The sequence below is a fragment of the Hoplias malabaricus genome, chromosome 5 (assembly GCF_029633855.1).
Source record: "Hoplias malabaricus isolate fHopMal1 chromosome 5, fHopMal1.hap1, whole genome shotgun sequence".
NCBI lineage: Eukaryota > Metazoa > Chordata > Actinopteri > Characiformes > Erythrinidae > Hoplias > Hoplias malabaricus.
The window spans coordinates 3,880,017-3,899,735 of NC_089804.1; the positions used below are offsets into that span (position 1 = coordinate 3,880,017).

Here is a 19,719-nt window from a genome sequence, read left to right on the forward strand (position 1 = left end):
TAAAATGTATTCCTCTTTATCCCAAATGTCATTAGCACTTGACCATTTCTAAAAGCGAGTCTTTTGACAAATATCAACTATGATACTTCTTAGACTTCACATGACAGTGTTTTATTAATAACAGAATTCATATATTTTCTCTGTAAACACTACAAAACGGTTTATATATTTATCTGGAATTTGATTCCCAGCTTCTAATGAAGGAAATATAGTTACTCTATGTACAAAGCTTTAAAATATGAAAGACAATCTTGACTTCCCCTTTGTATCCCTCCAAATCAGGATTAAAATGACTACATCACACAGGAGCCCGCCACTGTGTAAAAACGAGGGAAGAGACATGTATTTGAAAAGTGGGCGGGACCAAAACAGCCCAATAGCGTTGAGGCGGCGAGTGGATGGCCGTCCAATAGAAATCGGGAACATTACAGACGCCCAATGAACGACGAGCTGCTCCAAAGTTTAAGAAGGACCACGAGCTGCACGAACACTCATTCCCTTTGCTTTTCAGAAGAGGAGCAGAACTCGACGCAATGGCGAGAACTAAACAGACCGCTCGTAAATCCACTGGTGGCAAAGCCCCGAGGAAGCAGCTGGCCACAAAAGCTGCTCGTAAGAGCGCCCCAGCCACCGGCGGCGTGAAGAAGCCTCACCGTTACAGGCCCGGCACCGTGGCTCTCAGGGAGATCCGCCGCTACCAGAAATCAACGGAGCTGCTCATCCGCAAGCTGCCCTTCCAGCGTCTGGTGCGTGAGATTGCTCAGGACTTCAAAACCGACCTCCGTTTCCAGAGCTCCGCCGTCATGGCTCTCCAGGAGGCCAGCGAGGCTTACTTGGTTGGTCTGTTCGAGGACACCAACCTGTGCGCCATCCACGCCAAGAGAGTCACCATCATGCCCAAAGACATCCAACTGGCCCGCCGTATCCGCGGAGAGCGCGCATAAATCACCTTCTGAAGTTTAACACCCAAAGGCTCTTTTAAGAGCCACCAACTTGTTTCGGTTAAAACGAGTAAACTGATTTTCACCACCTGTTAGAATGGTTTCTTCATAAGATAAACATGAAATATAAAACCCAAAATAGTTGTGCACCAAAATAATCTAACATCTACATTATCCTGCATTTTGATTCACAGAAATATCACAATTACGATCTGAAGTTTTTTTTAAATTAGTTTTTTTTTTTTTTTTTAAATTCAAGTTACAAGTACACCTAGGCATTTAACCACAAACATATGTCATGCTCTTAAGAGGAGTGTGGAGACAGGTCTCTGGGAATGCAGTTTTTTAATCAGACTGGTCACCATCATCTGCTCAATCACTACCAGCTCAAAGAAAAAAAAACAAACAAACTTACATTTAAGACTTAGTTAAGCCTTTATAGCACAGCTGGTTTTAGAATGTGTTCCTTGTATAACACCCTACTGAGTGTTTTCTAACTGAACTAAGGCTTTTGTAGTCAGCAATAACAGTCAATTAGTTGTCAGAAGTAACCATCATTTCAGTTAAATCATATTTAAATATTAAACATATCGATGTTATTTACGGAATACATTGATCTTTTGTAAGAAAACGTGGGTGGCTCTTAAAAGAGCCGTTGGGTTCAGATGGGTCTATCCACTGTTTACTTGGAGCTGGTGTACTTGGTGACGGCCTTGGTGCCCTCAGACACGGCGTGCTTGGCCAGCTCTCCGGGAAGAAGTAGGCGCACGGCGGTCTGGATCTCCCTGGAGGTGATGGTGGAGCGCTTGTTGTAATGAGCCAAACGGGAAGCCTCACCAGCGATGCGCTCGAAGATGTCGTTGACGAAAGAGTTCATGATCCCCATGGCCTTGGAAGAAATTCCGGTGTCGGGATGAACCTGCTTCAGCACCTTGTACACGTAGATAGCATAGCTCTCCTTCCTGGTGCGCTTACGTTTCTTTCCTCCCTTTCCGGCCGTCTTAGTCACGGCTTTCTTGGAGCCCTTCTTCGGTGCGGACTTGGCTGGTTCAGGCATTATGACACTTGTCAAACACAGCTGCGGAATGAGGAGGACGGTCCTGAGCGCGGTTTATGTAGACTCAGATATGCTGATGAAGCATAGACCCGCCCACTCAAATGCTGTCTGACGCCCATTGATCAGCGTTCAGCCGCTTGAACTCCTCCCTCCAGCTCCTCTTTTTCTTGACGTTAAGCTCCGCCCGCGACGGGAGCTGTCTTTGTTCTTTGTCCCGCGCATTTCTGACCTGAAACATCACATATGTAATATTTTACAACACAAGCTTTTTATGGGCTCTTATATTTCTATAAGTATTAAATATTCGAACATGATTTCGAAACTCTTCACGCTAGTAATTATTTATATTAGAGTATAGTAATTTTTACACTAGTAAATATTAGTATTATCTGGCTTCTGAACTTTTTAATTATGAGGCCATTTGGATTCTAATGTTTATTCTCTATTTGTGGTAAATATGTGCAGAAAATAAATAATACACCTTCAATATGTGGAGTGATAACGATAAATGCATTTTAAACCCATGTGTTAATATATTTAAATATGCTCCAAATTGTACTGGTTTATTGGGGTTTTGTTTCTGACACGTTTTCTTTAGGTGCTTATTACTAAAATGATGGGATTGTCAGCAAATGAAGAGTCTTTTTTGTCTAAAAGAGAAGTCATGGGCCAGGAGCAGTTTTGTTGGTCATGGGGACAACTAAGTTTGTAGGGTTCTTGATTTTTAATTTTGTGTCAAGCCTCTAGTGTGACAAATATAGCTGTACATTATGTACTTTCAGCGTATCTCACATGTAAAATGGTATTTTACCAACACTGTGTTTATAAAGGCCTCACTTTGTGAACGTTTATATACACGTTTATATCTTATTTGTGTTGTTTTAGACACAGCTTTTCTTGTGTTTAACACACAACGTCTCAAAACTGAAAATATGTTTCATGGAATTCATAAAAACAACTTTCAGTTTTAAGAAAACACTATTTTGTTTAAATTGTGGGTGGCTTCTAAAAAGAGCTGTTAGTTTTAAATCTTGGTCAAGTCTAGCTTTTAACCTCTGAAACCACACAGAGTGCATCCCTGGCATTTCAGGGTGTTCTCCACCTCCACAGCGGTGACAGTCTTCCTCTTGGTGTCCTCAGTGTAAGTTTCTCCAAAGTTTTGTTGCAAAATGCAGTTGTACACAGTTTATTCAGTCTAGTGATGTGTTATTCCTTTAAAGGGAAAACTGTTGCTTAAAACAATAACTTTGACAGAACAAAGGATTTTAAAATCTGTATTCTATATTTATAATATACTGTTTTTAATTGATTCATTTCTGTCTTAATATCGTTATTTTTTGTCCCCATTAAAATCTACACTATTCTCCTGTTTCTTTAAAAGAAATATCTAATATTTTTATTTCTTCATTTAAAGGAATACAATGTAGCATTTCTCCCTTAATATTACAGCTTCCAAATGATTGCAATGTTCCACAGAGCTGTAATAAAGATATCAGAGCCTCTGTTGCAGCTTCGCCGGGTCCTCTGCTGGTTTACTGCACTAAGCAGCTTCTGAATCACGTTGCGGAGGATTTGCAGTGATAGTTAATGATAGTTTTGTTGAGGAACGTATAATAATTATTTTGTGAGACTTACGGAGCAGTGAGCCAGGGTTTTCAGCTGCTAGCTTTAGCCGGATTAGCTCACTTCCCACATCCATTTTGGTAATAAGTGCATTTTGCCGGTTGCTATGTGGATTAAATGACTGAATTTACACTTTGTGTCGGTGAAACCCAAGCTTTGTTGAGGACAGTGTTATAATGCGGGTTTGAGAGAGCTAGCACCTGCTGAATTTAGACGGATTAACTCAGTCTTTAGCCTTGGACATCAGTTCTGGTAATAAAAGTTTTAATAAGTTCTTTCTTACTCAATACCTTATTATTATATATTATATTATTAATATTATTCTACTAAAAGATCTCAGACGAAACACGCTTTAAAAAATTCCTCAGGTAAACCATCATTTAAATTCTTAATTACATCTATAATTTCCATCTGGTGCTTCCAAGAAAACTAAGACATGAAAGAAAATGAATAACACTCAATAACTGAAATCACAGCTCTTTGAGAGGAAAATGTGGTTGGCTCTTAAAAGAGCCGTTGTGTTCTTTGAAAGACTGAGGAATGAAAATAATGTATGTTTACTTCTTCTTGGGGGCAGCCTTCTTCGCCTTGGGTTTAGCCGCTTTGGGTTTGACTGCCTTTGTCTTCTTGGGGGTCGTGGGCTTCTTTGCTTTCTTTGGGGTCGTAGGTTTCTTTGCCTTCTTGGGAGACTTGGCCACCTTCTTGGCGGCCGCAGGCTTCTTCACCTTTTTCGGGGATTTCTTGGCGGCCGCAGGCTTCTTCACCTTTTTCGGGGATTTCTTGGCGGTAGCGGCGGCGGGCTTCTTTGCTGCTACCTTCTTGGGCTTCTTAGCCGCGGCGGGTTTCTTGGCGGCAGGCTTCTTAGCTTTAGGCGCTACCTTCTTGGCCTCGCTTTGCTTCTTGTTGAGCTTGAAAGAGCCAGACGCGCCGGTGCCTTTAGTTTGCACCAGTGTGCCTTTGGTCACCAGGCTCTTAACGGCAGCTTTGACGCGGGAGTTGTTCTTTTCCACGTCGTAACCGCCGGCAGCGAGGGCTTTCTTCAGTGCGGCCAGAGACACACCACTCCTCTCCTTGGATTCGGACACGGCTTTGACGATGAGCTCACCGACGCTAGGGCCGCTCTTCTTAGGGCGAGCAGCAGCCTTCTTCTTGGTAGCCTTGGCCGGAGCGGCTGCAGCGGGTGCGGGAGCGACTTCTGCCATCTTTCTATTTAGATTTGTAACAGGAGCTAATACACACAGAGATAGTTCTGTTCTGAGGAACCTCCTCCCTGCCGAGGGGACGGCTTTTAAAAGACACATGAGAACGGTGAAGACTCAACCCGGCGCTCGCCCTACAGCCGTGCCTCACTAACACGCTCTCACTTGTGTTTTCTCCCGGCTTTTATCGACAGAAATAGAAATAACGGCGCAATTTGGAGACTAACAAACCACGCGTCCGTCTAAAGCAGTCTCATACGTGTAACTGGAGCCCGGGAACGGCCGCACAGCGACGCCTCGTTTCGCACGGAACTCTGAAAAGTGTGTCTCTCCACCACCGCTTCTAACAAGAGACGGCGGATTTGTCGCGAATTTCGGTGGAAAAAAACGACAAACTCTGGCGTGATCCTTCGAAAAGGTCCGGGGAGCCTTAGAGGTGAGCCTCGGCAAAAGCGTGGACGAAATACCAGTGGCATAGAGCTCCGTTTACTTCTTGAAAAAGGACTTCTCGCGAACCCAGTAAAGCACACATGCGAGGACAGTGTCCGTTAGAGCCGTATTCCGCCTGTGCGTGTGTCCGTGTAAATCAGACCACAGTGAAGGCCTATTAATCGATCCTGTGTCCTTAAGACATTTTGTTTTCCATTCTCTGTTTTCCACAGTAGTGTATAATGACAAACATAACTAATGACACAGATATTATGAATCTGAGAAAGTAACTTAACCCATTACAATCCAGATCTGTCCAGTACAGAATACTGAACGTTTCCCCTGCATCAATTACTACATTCACTTCTGAACCTTTTCTTAGCTCTGTGCAACATGTTTACAGTAGAAGAAGTCTTGCTTTAATTCAGCATGCGTGGAGTCATTGTAACATAGCAAAGTATGTAATGACTAGTACACTTCTAAATAAAGATATAAAACTAAACCTTAATGGTTACACCACAGTGATATCACCTCTTTTACTGAGTCTAGTGTCCCCCTGCTTTTATAAAGAGTTGCTGTCCCCTGTTTATTCTCTAAACCTTTCCCTGATTTAATTCTGGCCCTAGACATGACACACTACCATATTCTTTACTTCGTGCCAGTGATTCCCCTCTGAGGAGCTTAGACTTTTGATTATTTACCTGATCTATCTCCTCCCTCCACCAGCTCAAAACCACTCACACCAACAGTTACATATTAACACTTATACTCTCATCCATAAAGGAGCTGTAACACTGACAGCAGTTGTTTAAAATGGAAACTACAAAACAGATTCAAAACAGTGGAAGCAATAGCTTGTCCCTTTTTAATAATAACAATAGTATTAGTATTAAACACTTTCAGCCACTTTACATTCTCTAGCACAGTGTGTCTCTGAGAGGGTTAAAATGCTAAAGAGATAACACTATGAAATCAAATAGGAATACATTGAAAACACTAAACATGTGAGATTAATATTCTTGCTGTTGGAGATTATTATACGACATTAAAATGCACTGCAGCACTCCACTATTTTTATTAAAGTTATTTTATGCATCATTCATGCAGTGAATCACTGAGACACATTTCATTAAATGATTCTGCTGTTCTGGAAAAAAGCCACGTGAGAAAATATCCTCTTCAGCAGAGATTTCAGAGGAAGAGGAAGGAGGAGAGCAGAGGAACCAGGACGACCAGGAGACTCATCTTAACCCCTTCAGCGCCGTTACACAGATTCCCCGAACAACAGCTCACATCTCCACTGATTCCAGCGTTTTTCATTTTAAGGAAAGAGGGGTCACAGTAACTTCGGCTCGAGCAGCCTTTTAAAGTCAACTGAATCTCTGCAACATTGGCTGTGGAAGAGAGAGAAACAGAGAGATGTCAAGAGAGATACAAAGAGAAAGTGTGAGAGAGAAAATATAAGCACATTTTCTTTGGATGATTTGTAATGTGACACAGACACTTTACCACAGATTACAAGAAAAACTCTATAATAAAGAGCCCTATTCAAGTCAATCTTTTGCTCTGCATATTTTACTAGCCCCCTTTTGCCCTGTTCCTCAATGGTCAGACCCCCACAGGACCATCACAGAGCAGGTATGATGTGGCTGCACTGACACTGACGTGGATGTGGTGTGTTACATTGGGAAGAGCGGATCAGACACAGCAGTGCCATTATAGAACATGCTGAATAAGGGCTATAGATTGCATGCACAAATATGGCGAGTGGAACTGATAAAATGGATAAAAACTCATGAACAAGGATGGTTTTGGCTGTGTGTGTGTGTGTTCTACCTGTGAAACTGATGCACTGATCCTCGTCTCCCACACAGTCCACAGTCCCTGAGCAGTCATTACCAGCGCAGTAATAACACTGTCTAATTACTGCATATGCTGATGATATAACAGTTTTTATTAAATCTCAATCAGAGTTAGACATTATTTATGATCATTTTAAAATTTATGAACAAGTTTCGGGGGCACAATTAAATGTAAATAAATCAGAAAGTGTCTGGATACGAGATCCAAATAATAAATTCAAAATCAACATTCCTGAATTAAACAAAATAAACAAAAAAATAGGAATTTATATAGATAACACAGGTTGTGTAGATGCAAATTGGTCTCAGAAAACAGAAAAAGTTCAAGAAGAAGTCGAGAAATGGAAAGATAAAAAACTAAATTATAAGACTAGAATAGATATTACTAAAACATTTATTCTATCAAAGATTATGTTCTTAGCATGTATTTTCCCTCCACCTGATATATGGTTAAAAAAAAAAAAAAAAAAAAAAAATATGTGTTAACTTTATATGGAATACAACTAGAGAAGTTACTAAAAGACAACTGATTTATAAAACGTGATTTAGGAGGCTTAGGTGCTATTGATTTATCTATTAAAACAAAAATTTCCTTTTGCAAAATTATTCAAAATGGAATTCAACGACAAGTAGAGTGGATAGGAGATTTGACAAATTGGAAATCTAAAAAAGGTAAAGCTAGAGGGTCTATTCCATATTATAAATTAATCTTTTCAGATTTTATACATAAATACAATGGTTTGAACATTGATTGGATAAATTCTTCAAATAAAAGCATATATAAAATAGTGAGTGATAAAATTTATGGACAGAATTTTGAATTTAGAGAACTAAATAAAGAAGAAAATAAAATATGTCTAAAAAATATGCTTAACAAAAATATATCTGAGACTATTAGAGATACAACCTGGTTAATAGCAGTAAGGAGGTTACCAGTCAGACTTTTAGTAAAATGGAGTTGTTTTATTAAAACTATAAAGTGTCCAATGCCATTATGTCAAGAGGAAGAATCTTTGGATCATTTTTTATTAGAATGCTATAGGTCTAAAGAAGTGTGGGAAAAAGTAAAGGACATAGGTTTAAATTTTGATGTAAATATTAAAAGTATCTATTATGGCATTTTTGATTGTAATATTGATGAATATAAATGTAATTTTATGTGGTATATTATATGTTTGGTAAAGTCTAAGTTGTGGAAAACACGATGTAAAATGACAATAGAACAGTCTTGTGTCTCTAGTGATGCGGTTGTGAAGAGTATTAGGACTGAATTAAAAAAACAAAAGACTCTTAATATACTTTTTAAAGACTATTCTTTGGGACACTCTAAATATATGAGACTGTGCTCGTTTGTATGTGTAATTAAATGTTTAGATGTATGAGTGTATGATTTATGTAAGCTGGAACTTTTGAAGGACTGTACATATATTTGTATTAATTAATAAAGTTTATTAAAAAAAATAAATAAATAATAACACTGTCCACCATTGGGTGACTGAAAGGGCGAAGCTTCAAAATAAAACAAACAAAAAAAAAAAGCAGAGTTTTAGCAGGATTTATTTATTTATTTATTTTGCAGTTTGTACGTCACTGCACTTTTACCTTTTTGTTTGTTTTGCTCAGGTTACATTTTATTAAATGGTAAATAATATTTATGATATGCTGTGCGAGTGTGTGATGATGCTCAGTGATGAACTGGCCAGAGTTGCTTGGTGCTTTTATGATGAAGCTGTTACAGAAAATGAATGAATCAATGAACATATGAAATGCATAAAAACAATTCAGTGCTTTTAGCTGAGCATGTAGCCCCTCCCTCGCCACACTTCTGCCTTGACTGCTCTGTCCGACAGCTACGCCTCTCATTCACGGCCGACACAGCTGGACCTAGTGGGTTAGAATCAGTGAAGTGTGAACGTAACAGAAAGTCAAAGTAAGACTAAAGATTAGTTCATGTTTCACTGTACTGATGTCCAGGAGTGCCTCCCTACTGTTTTTAAACAGTGTGTTAGTGTAGCTTTGGTGTCATTCATTCATTATATGTAACCGCTTATTCAGTTCAGGGTTGCGGTGGGTCCAGAGTCTACCTGGAGTTATTGTTTGCAAGGTGGGAATGCATCCTGGAGGGGGTGCCAGTCCTTCACAGGGCAACACACACGCTCACACATTCACTCACACAATCACACCTACGGACACTTTATTTTTTTTGAGTCTCCAATCCACCTACCAACATGAACATAGGGAGAACACACCAATCAATCAATCAAATTGTATTTATATAGCGCTTTTCACAACAAAAAGAAGCTTAACAGAGATCCGGGTCCAAGCCTCCCATGAGCACACCAGGGGCAACAGTGGCAAGAAAAACTCGGGAAAAAAAAAACCTTGGAAGGAACCAAGACTCATACAGGGAACCCATCCTCCAGGGGTCGACACCCGGGCGACACAACAGCGAACAGAACACAACAGTGAACAGAACAGAAGTTAAAAAACACCACACTCCTCACAGACAATCACCCAGAGGAAACCCATGCAAACACAGGGAGAACACACCACACTCCTCACAGACAGTCACCCGGAGGAAACCCACGCAGACACAGGGAGAACACACCACACTCCTCACAGACAGTCACCCGGAGGAAACCCACGCAGACACAGGAAGAACACACCACACTCCTCACAGACAGTCACCCAGAGGAAACCCACAAAGACACAGGGAGACACATCACACAGACAGTCACCCGGAGGAAACCCACGCAGACACAGGGAGAACACACCACACTCCTCACAGACAGTCACCCAGAGCCGGAATCGAACCCACAGCCTCCAAATCCCTAGATCTGTGACTGCGACACTATCTGCCGTACCACCGTTTCTCGAATTTCTTTCAGAATCTGAATTTGTTTCAAATTCTTTCTTGTGGATCTTCAAAGTTCTTGTAGGTGTCACACATGAAATATAATTATTCTGATTCTGATTTTAGTCATTGCTCCCCACTAAGAGTTTTCTGGTCTTTACCTGGAACATTTTCATTGCAGAGGTCAGTGCCACAGCACTGGGAGCTGATGGTTGTTTTCACAATTCCCAGGTTTATGCTCTTGTTGATACATAACGCTGCAGATGCACAGTCCTTAATAGTGAACTCCTGATGTTGACCATCTTCAGACCACGGGTTATCGGGGAAATTTCCTAGCACACATGACATATAGATCCTCTCATAAGAAAGTTGAACAATGTTGGACAAGAGCAAGTGTTGTTGAGAACTGCTGAGCATATGGTAATCGTGTCTGAATGAGAGCTGCCTCTTACCTGAACTGGTGATGAAAGTTGCAAAGCCACACTTATTTGTACAGTTGGTCTGTGAGTCAGAGCATGTGCCAAAAGGCCTTGGTAAACACTGATAACATTTCAGTGACAGCGCTGGGGAAAATGATATATGGAATAATAGGAATATTTATGGAAAAGTCAAGCAAGCAACACTCAGTGACATCTTCAATAACTAAAAGACTAAGAAAATAAAAATGACTTAAACAATTAGTTGAAACAAATAATGCAATGATATTAATATTAATACTTTAAAAAAACGTATTATTTTACATCATTTCAAAACTGTCCTCAGGTAAAATTGCTGTAATTTGGGTAAATTATAGCAGCAGTAACAGTAAAGACCTGATGTACTACTTCTATTCACATTTCATAACAATATCATGATTTAACTTAAAGTTTATTGCATAAACGTAGGTCTAAACTCAAACAGCACAGCAATAAAGTAAACAAACAAACAAATATAAACTGTAACTAAATATAAACAGTGGAAGTGTTACTGAGAACTTCCAATAACTGACAAAGTTGGAAATATGAATTCTTGTTTGGTCAAGTTAATATTAGCAGAGTTAACTTTATTTTTATCATTATTTTTACATTTTTTTACAACGTATTTCTCCACAGTGTTCAGATCATGTTCCATACCTGTTGGATAAAGCCCACAAATGAACAGCAGTGTGATCTTCAGCATGTTGGTGGATTGAAGACGGTTCAAACACAGAGGAAGCACTGAACTGGTATCAGTATAAATGTGACCTAAAAAGGTGCGGCTTCTGGGAATATGTTCAAACCACCCTTCTTTTTAACTTTTAATGAAGGAGACTGTCCCTTGGCCAAAAGCAGGATTCATATTACACACTACACAGAACGCCCAGACGCCATTAGACACCTCTCTCTATGAGGGACTCCACCTTCTTTAATGTGGTCCCACTGTAAACACACACAGCTTTTACTGTAAAGCACTGGCACATAGAATAAAGAAGCTCTGTTGCAGCTGTTTTGGAAAAGCTTTTATTATTATTATTATTATTATTATTTTCACCTTTAGTCTGATTTGAATTCTGCTTTTCTTTTCGAGTGCATTATCCTGTCTTTTAAGAATCACACAATTACAAACATGAAATCTAACGCTATAAAACCCTACTAATAAATCAGTAAGACGAGAGGGGGCGCTACAACCTGATACGCTGTGTATATTATTATATTTAACATTTTCATATTATTACGTTGTGTATATACGCTGATGTAAATTATTGTGATTACACTGCAGTTCTATTATTGTGCATTACTGCTTATTGATTGTAAGATGAAAACAGAAATCTATAAGTTTCTTGATCCAAATTTCACAAGGTAATATAGTTATGTAAAATATAAATAAAATATATAGAGTAAAATGTGATGAAGTAATATGTGAAAAGGTCTGTTGTGCTCTTAAGAGAGGGTAGACAGAGTGTAGAGACTAAGAGTGGAGAGATTAATAACTGAGGAGACAATTCATTTCTCCTCAAACAATATTAAGCATTAGAGTGTTTACAGTTAAGCCTTTATAGTACAGCTGGTTTTAGAGTGTGTTTCTTGTACAACACGCTACTGAGTGTTTTCTAACTGAACTAAGACTTTAGTCAGCAATAACAGTTAATTAGTTGTCAGAAGTTACAATGTAACCATTATTTCAGTTAAATCATATTTTTAAATATTTAAACACATCGAAGTTATGTTAATTACGGAAATACATTGATCTTTTAAACGAAAACGTGGGTGGCTCTTAAAAGAGCCGTTGGGTTCAGATGGGTCTATCCACTGTTTACTTGGAGCTGGTGTACTTGGTGACGGCCTTGGTGCCCTCAGACACGGCGTGCTTGGCCAGCTCTCCGGGAAGAAGCAGGCGCACGGCGGTCTGGATCTCCCTGGAGGTGATGGTGGAGCGCTTGTTGTAATGAGCCAAACGGGAAGCCTCACCACCGATGCGCTCGAAGATGTCGTTGACGAAAGAGTTCATGATCCCCATGGCCTTGGAGGAGATTCCGGTGTCGGGGTGAACCTGCTTCAGCACCTTGTACACGTAGATAGCATAACTCTCCTTCCTGGTGCGCTTACGCTTCTTTCCTCCCTTTCCGGCCGTCTTGGTCACGGCTTTCTTGGAGCCCTTCTTCGGAGCAGACTTGGCTGGCTCAGGCATTGTAATACTGTTCAGGTTATTACAAAGAATGAGAAAGTCTGCCCTGATCGTGGTTTATATAGACACACATATGCTAAAGAGGCTAGGCTCCGCCCACTCAGTTGTCCACTGCTCAGTGTTAGGCGTCTTGAGCTCCCTCTCTTTTTTCACTTCAAGCTCCGCCCGCTCGAGTGCCGTCTGACGGTGAGTTTACGGTTCTGAACATTTTTTTTTTATTATTTCCCACGCATTTCCGACATAAGTCAAAAAATATATATGGATCATAATACTGTACACACCTATAGTAGGTTTAGTAAAACAAAGCTTTGCATTTTGAAAACGATTTCAGAGCTGTTCACTTGGGTATTCCCTGAGCTCCTCCACCAAAAACACTTTGTTCAGTTTCCCGCTCAAATTAACCAAACATCAGGAAATGAGGAGAGAAAAAAATAACATTTTTTTGTCTCTAGTGACGTGATTATGAAGAGTATTAGGACTGAATTAAAAAGACAAAAGACTCTTAATATACTTTTTAAAAACTATATTTTCTGGGACACTATGAAATTGTGCTCGTTTATGTATGTAACTAAATGTTTAGATGTACATAATTTATATAAGCTGGAATTTTGGAAGTTCTGTACATGGCTTTGTATTAAAAGTTTAAAGAGAAAAAATACAATAAATGCTTTGGGCTGACCAATAAAAGGTTTCATGAACACAAGTCCGAGTTTAGACTCGTTCTAAAGCAAAGCACTTGAAAATGCAATTTTGTTGAGACTGTGGGTGGCTCTTAAAAGAGCCGTTGGTTTAAGCCTTTGTTGAACATTTAACCTCCGAAACCATACAGAGTGCGTCCCTGGCGTTTCAGAGCGTACACTACATCCATAGCAGTGACGGTCTTTCTCTTGGCGTGCTCAGTGTAAGTGACGGCGTCCCTGATCACGTTCTCCAGAAATACCTTAAGTACACCACGAGTTTCTTCATAGATCAGACCAGAAATACGCTTGACCCCACCACGACGCGCCAGACGACGGATAGCTGGTTTAGTAATGCCCTGGATGTTATCACGGAGCACTTTTCTGTGGCGTTTAGCGCCTCCTTTTCCAAGTCCTTTGCCTCCCTTGCCTCTTCCTGACATTTTCTCTACTTCTGGTTCAAACAACAAAAGAAGAATGAAATCATGCCTGTCGCAAGCACCTATTAAGTTCCTCTATAGGACCTGGTTGAAACCAACAGCCAAGAAAGGCGGAGCTTAGTACAGCAGACACTGAGCGGGAGAGTGACACACACAAAGAGTAAAAAGCAATTAATAAAGAATAAGGTTTATTCTTAACGAAATCACACCAGCATAAGCAAGATACAATCGAATAATTTAATCTCTGATTATTATTATTGCTAGTATTTTATTATTTTTAGTAGTAGTAGTAGTTGTAACAGTTATAGTCAAAGTATTTAGGCCGTAGGTGGGCCAGATTGATGACCGTTGTCTGATTGGTTGTTAAAGTGCCGTTGTTTGTAACCAATAGGAACGCAGATGGTTTTTCTATACGTGGAGACTTGCAGCGAGAAAGTTTTATTTCAGTTTGTTTCTCGTGTCTGACGGTAACTTGAAAATGAGCGGAAGAGGTAAGACCGGCGGTAAAGCCAGAGCCAAGGCTAAGACTCGCTCTTCTCGTGCCGGGCTGCAGTTCCCATTTGGTCGTGTGCACAGACTCTTGCGTAAACGGAACTATGCTGAGCGCGTTGGTGCCGGTGCCCCCGTTTATTTGGCGGCTGTGCTGGAGTATCTGACCGCTGAGATTCTGGAGCTGGCTGGCAACGCTGCCCGCGACAACAAGAAAACCCGTATTCCTCGCCACCTGCAGCTGGCTGTTCGTAACGATGAAGAGTTCAACAAGCTTCTTGGAGGAGTGACTATCGCTCAGGGTGGTGTATTGCCCAATATCCAGGCTGTGCTCTTGCCCAAGAAGACAGAAACCTGCAAAGACCAAGTAAACAGGACTTGTCTGCTGGAAATACCCAAAGGCTCTTTTAAGAGCCACCCACCTTTGCAAGAAAAGTGCACTTTTTGAGATTAATTACATCTAGTGTATATTATTCAACTTAAACATAGAATGAGATGAGTTCATCTGGTTTTATTGTAATGTTTTGTGTTTGTAACTGATGGTGTAGCCCATGTCAGTGTATTTACTAACATAAAAACACAAATGCTGTTATGGTCTCTTTAAACAAAGTAAAAAGCAAAATTATGTACTGTCCCTTTAAACACAGCCATTAACATGTTAAAAATGTCAGTTCTTATCCATAAACTAACAGACCAGCTCCTACAGTAGCAGTGCTGATAATAGACTCCAAATTATGCTGATGCCCACTTGTAGAGGATTGTTTTAAATGAATGAATAGATTAAGAAGACAGTTCATTGTCATATAAATTGACAGATCCTGTTTTAATTTACATTGGATTCTGAGCTGTATTTGAACTGGACCGCTTTACTATCCTCCCTGAGCCAAGTCTTTGTTCTAGCATCATCTGCTCATTGTTCAGTGACCTTTGGCTTTCAAATATTAAAAGCTATATGTTCTAAAACATTTTCTCTTTTAAACTGTTGAAAATTAGTCAAATTATCACTGAGTTGGAATTTATGAAAATAATTTATTCAAAAACTCAGATCTTTAGCATTCCTAAAAAGGACCCTTCTGACAAAGTAAGCATAATATACCTCTGAAATAGTTTAATTACAAGTATATTTAACTTTTCCTTACACTTGAGATTAAATGCTTATATTTATATGTATACATAGTTACAGATGTATACATTCATTCATTCATTATCTGTAACCGCTTATCGAGGTCAGGGTCCAGAGCCTACCTGGAATCATTGGGCGCAGGGCAGGAATACACCCTGGAGGGGGCCAGTCCTTCCGTCCTCCAGATGTATACAGTACAACTTAAAATATAGAAAAATAGATCTTAAGTCTCTTTTCAAATTACTACTTTACACAGGAACCCACCACTGTGTGAAAACTACAAGAAACTTGTAATTTGAGAAATTGGCGGGAATAAAGCCGCCCTATAGCGTTGAGGCTACGAGGGGACGGCCGTCCAATAGTAGGCTGCCACACTCCAGACGTCCAATGAGAACAAGCAGCTCCAAGTATAAAAAGGGCCGTGGACGCCAGGCGCTCACATTGTGTTTCTGTTATAAACAACAAGCAGAGCTCGTTTTACGATGGCGAGAACTAAGCAGACTGCTCGTAAATCCACTGGTGGCAAAGCCCCGAGGAAGCAGCTGGCCACAAAGGCTGCCCGTAAGAGCGCCCCAGCCACCGGCGGCGTGAAGAAGCCTCACCGTTATAGGCCCGGCACCGTGGCTCTCCGGGAGATCCGCCGCTACCAGAAATCAACGGAGCTGCTCATCCGCAAGCTGCCCTTCCAGCGTCTGGTGCGTGAGATTGCTCAGGACTTCAAAACCGACCTCCGTTTTCAGAGCTCCGCCGTCATGGCTCTCCAGGAGGCCAGCGAGGCTTATTTGGTTGGTCTGTTCGAGGACACCAACCTGTGCGCCATCCACGCCAAGAGAGTCACCATCATGCCCAAAGACATCCAACTGGCCCGCCGTATCCGCGGAGAGCGCGCATAAATTACCTAAAGTTTAACACCCAAAGGCTCTTTTAAGAGCCACCAACTTGTTTTGGTTAAAACGAGTAAGTTTCTCAATTTCCTCGCTGAAAAACGGTCAGACTGTTTATGACGTGCTCTGTAGCTAATGCACAATAATATAGAGGACATGTGGAGAGAAACCATGTGCCCAATAAAGTACAGGAATATTGTTCAGTTGTACAAATGTAATTATATGCATTAAGTAAAAGAGCTAGTTCTCAGGATTCAGTTGAAGTATCGGCCACAAGAGGGCACTCTAAGCTTTCATTTGACGCTTCACTCAAGGCATAAGGGCACGGTTTGACAATTTAAGCTTTACCAATATTGTATAAGGGACAAATGCTTACACAACTAGTAAATATTACTTGTAAAACCTTTATTGCCCAATATGGTTTGTATAAACACAAGCCATGCAATGTATACTTGAATCATTTTTTTTTTTTTTAAAAGGAGACGTTCAAAAGAACACTTTCAGACTAGGCTCATGTGAGCCTAGATTTAGACTCGAATAAATGTCAAATAAAATAGATGGAATACTCATTTCTGGTAGAGGTTTGCATATGTAAATCCACATCTGAGCCACAAACAGTTTACTTTGGTTTGGTTTACTTTCATGGAATATGACTTTTAAAAATGTGGGTGGCTCTTAAAAGAGCCGTTGGGTTCAGACGGGTCTATTCACCGTTTACTTGGAGCTGGTGTACTTGGTGACGGCCTTGGTGCCCTCAGACACGGCGTGCTTCGCCAGCTCTCCGGGAAGAAGCAGGCGCACGGCGGTCTGGATCTCCCTGGAGGTGATGGTGGAGCGCTTGTTGTAATGAGCCAAACGGGAAGCCTCACCAGCGATGCGCTCGAAGATGTCGTTGACGAAAGAGTTCATGATCCCCATGGCCTTGGAAGAAATTCCGGTGTCGGGATGAACCTGCTTCAGCACCTTGTACACGTAGATAGCATAACTCTCCTTCCTGGTGCGCTTACGCTTCTTTCCCCCCTTTCCGGCCGTCTTGGTCACGGATTTCTTGGAGCCCTTCTTCGGGGCGGACTTGGCTGGCTCAGGCATTTCTAAGCTCTTTAAAAGCTACACAAGAATGAAGTAGAGCGAAGCTCAGACAAGGCTTATGTAGACTCAGATATGCTAATATAGTTAAGCTCCGCCTACTAAAAGGCTGTCGAACGTCTATTGCTCGGTGTTAGGAGGCCTGTATTTCTTTTTTTTTATTTTTTATTTTAAACGACATTAAATAATACAAATTTATTTACAGACCTTCACAAAATCCAGTTTACATAAATTATATACATATACATCTAAACATTTAATTACATATATAAACGAGCATAATCTCATATATTTAGAGTGTCCCAGAAAATAGTCTTTTTAATTCAGTCCTAATGCTCTTCATAATTACACCACTAGAGACAAAAAACTTTTCTATAATCGTTTTACACCGTGTTTTCCACAACTTTACCACATAAAACTACATTTAACTTCAATATTACAATCAAAAATGCCATAATAGATACATTTAATATTTACATCAAATTTTAAACCAATATTCTTTACTTTTTGCCACACTTCTTTAGACCTATAACATTCTAATAAAAAGTGTTCCAGAGATTCTTCCTCTTGACATAATGGCATTGGACATTTTGTGGTTTTAATAAAACAACTCAATTGAACTAAAAGCCTAACAGGGCCTCCTTACTGCAATTAACCAGGTTGTATCTCTAATAGTCTCAGATATATTGTTGCTAAGCGTATTAGTTTTATTTTCATGTTCATGTTTTATTTTCCTCTTTATTGCGTTCTTTAAACTTAAAATTCTGTCCATAAATTTTATCACTCACTATTTTATATATGCTTTTATTTGAAGAATGTATCCAATCAATGTTCAAATCATTGTATTTATGTATAAAATCTGAAAAGATTAATTTATAATATGGAATAGACCCTCTAGCTTTACCTGTTTTAGATTTCCAATTTGTCTAATCTCCTATCCACTCTACTTGTTGTTGAATTCCATTTTTAATAAATTTACAAAATGAAATTTTTATTTAAATAGAGCAATATTTAAATCAATAGCACCTAAGCCTCCTAAATCACGTCCTTTGTAAATCAGTTGTCTTTTAGTAACTTCTCTAGTTGTATTTCATATAAAATTAACACATCCCAGTAAACATTTAGCCGTTGATTCAATCCATTTTATTATTATCCTCCTCTGCTCCTTCGCTTGTCTTCACTGAGATGCTCTATCTGTTGCTTTGCTAGAGCTCTTTAAATACTAATACTTTACCAGAATGAGTGAAACTAAAATTTTATTAAGATTAAATATCAGTTACCTCTGAATATACGAGCCTCCTCCGCTGTTTTAGTAATGCCTGCTTCCACAAACCGTTGAAAAATAATCTGCTAAAACTTATTTTGGTGCCATATTCAAACTAAAAAAGTAACCGTTATATGAAGGGGAGGGGCTCTCTCTCTCAAACACACACAACTCTCTCTCTCTCTCTCTCTCTCTCTCTCTCTCTCTCTCAAACACACACACACACACACCTCTCTCTCTCTCTCTGTCTCTCTCTCTCTCTCTCTCTCTCAAACACACACACACTCTCTCTATCTCTCTCTCTCTCTCTCTCTCAAACACACACACACACTCTCTCTCTCTCTCAAACACACTCTCTCTCTCTCTCTCTCAAACACACACTCTCTCTCTCTCTCAAACACACACACACACACACTCTCTCTCTCTCTCTCTCTCTCTCTCTCTCAAACACACTCTCTCTCTCTCTCTCTCTCTCTCAAACTCTCTCTCTCTCTCTATTTCTCTCTCTCAAACTCTCTCTCTCTCTCTCAAACACTCTCTCTCTCTCTCTCTCTCTCTCTCTCTCTAACAACCTGTGTTATCTATATAAATTCCTAAAATTTTTATTTTTTTAATTCAGGAATGTTGATTTTGAATGTATTATTTGGATCTCCTATCCAGATATATTTTGTAGGTTCTATAAATCCTATACATTTTAAAATGATCGTAAATAATGTCTAACTCTGATTGAGATTTAATAAAAACTGTTATATCATCAGCATATGCAGTAATTATTATTATTTTATCTCCTAATTTAACACCCTGAAGCCTCTGGTCTGTTTGAATGTTCATTATTAATGGACTTATAGCCAAAACATAAAGTGCTGCACTAAGTGGACAACCTTGTTTAACACCTCTATATATTTTAAACTGTTCGGTTAAATGTCCATTTACATTAATCTGTATTTTAGACTCAACATATAGACACATAACCATTCTAATAAAAGTCAATGGAAATTTATACATTTTTAACACTTCCCATAAATATTCTCTAGAGATATAGTCAAACGCTTTATTTTGATCTAAAGCGACTATGTAAAAGTATTCATTGGTTGTTGTACAAACTAACTCTCTTAAAATACCTAAATTATCCCACATCAATCTTCCTT

General features: G+C 39.7%; 8 protein-coding genes across 8 annotated transcripts; 3 read left to right on the forward strand and 5 right to left on the reverse strand.

Annotated features, from left to right (window-relative positions):
- Positions 1–512: 512 nt before the first annotated feature.
- On the forward strand, positions 513–963 carry LOC136697638 (histone H3). The gene has a single exon (XM_066672850.1). It carries the CDS (start codon positions 534–536, stop codon positions 942–944), a length of 411 nt encoding a protein of 136 aa, XP_066528947.1. The 5' UTR covers positions 513–533; the 3' UTR covers positions 945–963.
- Positions 964–1,602: 639 nt separating this feature from the next.
- Positions 1,603–2,000, reverse strand: LOC136697660 (histone H2B 1/2). Its single transcript, XM_066672872.1, has one exon. The coding sequence runs from the start codon at positions 1,996–1,998 to the stop codon at positions 1,624–1,626; it is 375 nt and encodes a 124-aa protein (XP_066528969.1). The 5' UTR covers positions 1,999–2,000; the 3' UTR covers positions 1,603–1,623.
- Positions 2,001–4,147: 2,147 nt separating this feature from the next.
- LOC136697619 (histone H1-like) lies at positions 4,148–5,170 on the reverse strand. The gene has a single exon (XM_066672832.1). It carries the CDS (start codon positions 4,920–4,922, stop codon positions 4,179–4,181), a length of 744 nt encoding a protein of 247 aa, XP_066528929.1. The 5' UTR covers positions 4,923–5,170; the 3' UTR covers positions 4,148–4,178.
- Positions 5,171–12,189: 7,019 nt separating this feature from the next.
- On the reverse strand, positions 12,190–12,618 carry LOC136697658 (histone H2B 1/2-like). Its single transcript, XM_066672870.1, has one exon. It carries the CDS (start codon positions 12,609–12,611, stop codon positions 12,237–12,239), a length of 375 nt encoding a protein of 124 aa, XP_066528967.1. The 5' UTR covers positions 12,612–12,618; the 3' UTR covers positions 12,190–12,236.
- Positions 12,619–13,397: 779 nt separating this feature from the next.
- LOC136697666 (histone H4) lies at positions 13,398–13,737 on the reverse strand. Its single transcript, XM_066672878.1, has one exon. The coding sequence runs from the start codon at positions 13,726–13,728 to the stop codon at positions 13,417–13,419; it is 312 nt and encodes a 103-aa protein (XP_066528975.1). The 5' UTR covers positions 13,729–13,737; the 3' UTR covers positions 13,398–13,416.
- A 375-nt stretch (positions 13,738–14,112) lies between these two features.
- Positions 14,113–14,662, forward strand: LOC136696434 (histone H2A-like). The gene has a single exon (XM_066670849.1). The coding sequence runs from the start codon at positions 14,204–14,206 to the stop codon at positions 14,660–14,662; it is 459 nt and encodes a 152-aa protein (XP_066526946.1). The 5' UTR covers positions 14,113–14,203.
- A 1,135-nt stretch (positions 14,663–15,797) lies between these two features.
- On the forward strand, positions 15,798–16,245 carry LOC136697640 (histone H3). The gene has a single exon (XM_066672852.1). It carries the CDS (start codon positions 15,820–15,822, stop codon positions 16,228–16,230), a length of 411 nt encoding a protein of 136 aa, XP_066528949.1. The 5' UTR covers positions 15,798–15,819; the 3' UTR covers positions 16,231–16,245.
- A 609-nt stretch (positions 16,246–16,854) lies between these two features.
- LOC136697657 (histone H2B 1/2-like) lies at positions 16,855–17,320 on the reverse strand. The gene has a single exon (XM_066672869.1). The coding sequence runs from the start codon at positions 17,308–17,310 to the stop codon at positions 16,936–16,938; it is 375 nt and encodes a 124-aa protein (XP_066528966.1). The 5' UTR covers positions 17,311–17,320; the 3' UTR covers positions 16,855–16,935.
- Positions 17,321–19,719: the final 2,399 nt, after the last annotated feature.

Excerpts from the sequence above, each read along its gene's own strand:
- LOC136697638 (XM_066672850.1), top strand. The coding sequence starts at position 534 with ATGGCGAGAACTAAACAGACCGCTCGTAAATCCACTGGTGGCAAAGCC.
- LOC136697660 (XM_066672872.1), bottom strand. The coding sequence starts at position 1,998 with ATGCCTGAACCAGCCAAGTCCGCACCGAAGAAGGGCTCCAAGAAAGCC.
- LOC136697619 (XM_066672832.1), bottom strand. The coding sequence starts at position 4,922 with ATGTGTCTTTTAAAAGCCGTCCCCTCGGCAGGGAGGAGGTTCCTCAGA.
- LOC136697658 (XM_066672870.1), bottom strand. The coding sequence starts at position 12,611 with ATGCCTGAGCCAGCCAAGTCTGCTCCGAAGAAGGGCTCCAAGAAAGCC.
- LOC136697666 (XM_066672878.1), bottom strand. The coding sequence starts at position 13,728 with ATGTCAGGAAGAGGCAAGGGAGGCAAAGGACTTGGAAAAGGAGGCGCT.
- LOC136696434 (XM_066670849.1), top strand. The coding sequence starts at position 14,204 with ATGAGCGGAAGAGGTAAGACCGGCGGTAAAGCCAGAGCCAAGGCTAAG.
- LOC136697640 (XM_066672852.1), top strand. The coding sequence starts at position 15,820 with ATGGCGAGAACTAAGCAGACTGCTCGTAAATCCACTGGTGGCAAAGCC.
- LOC136697657 (XM_066672869.1), bottom strand. The coding sequence starts at position 17,310 with ATGCCTGAGCCAGCCAAGTCCGCCCCGAAGAAGGGCTCCAAGAAATCC.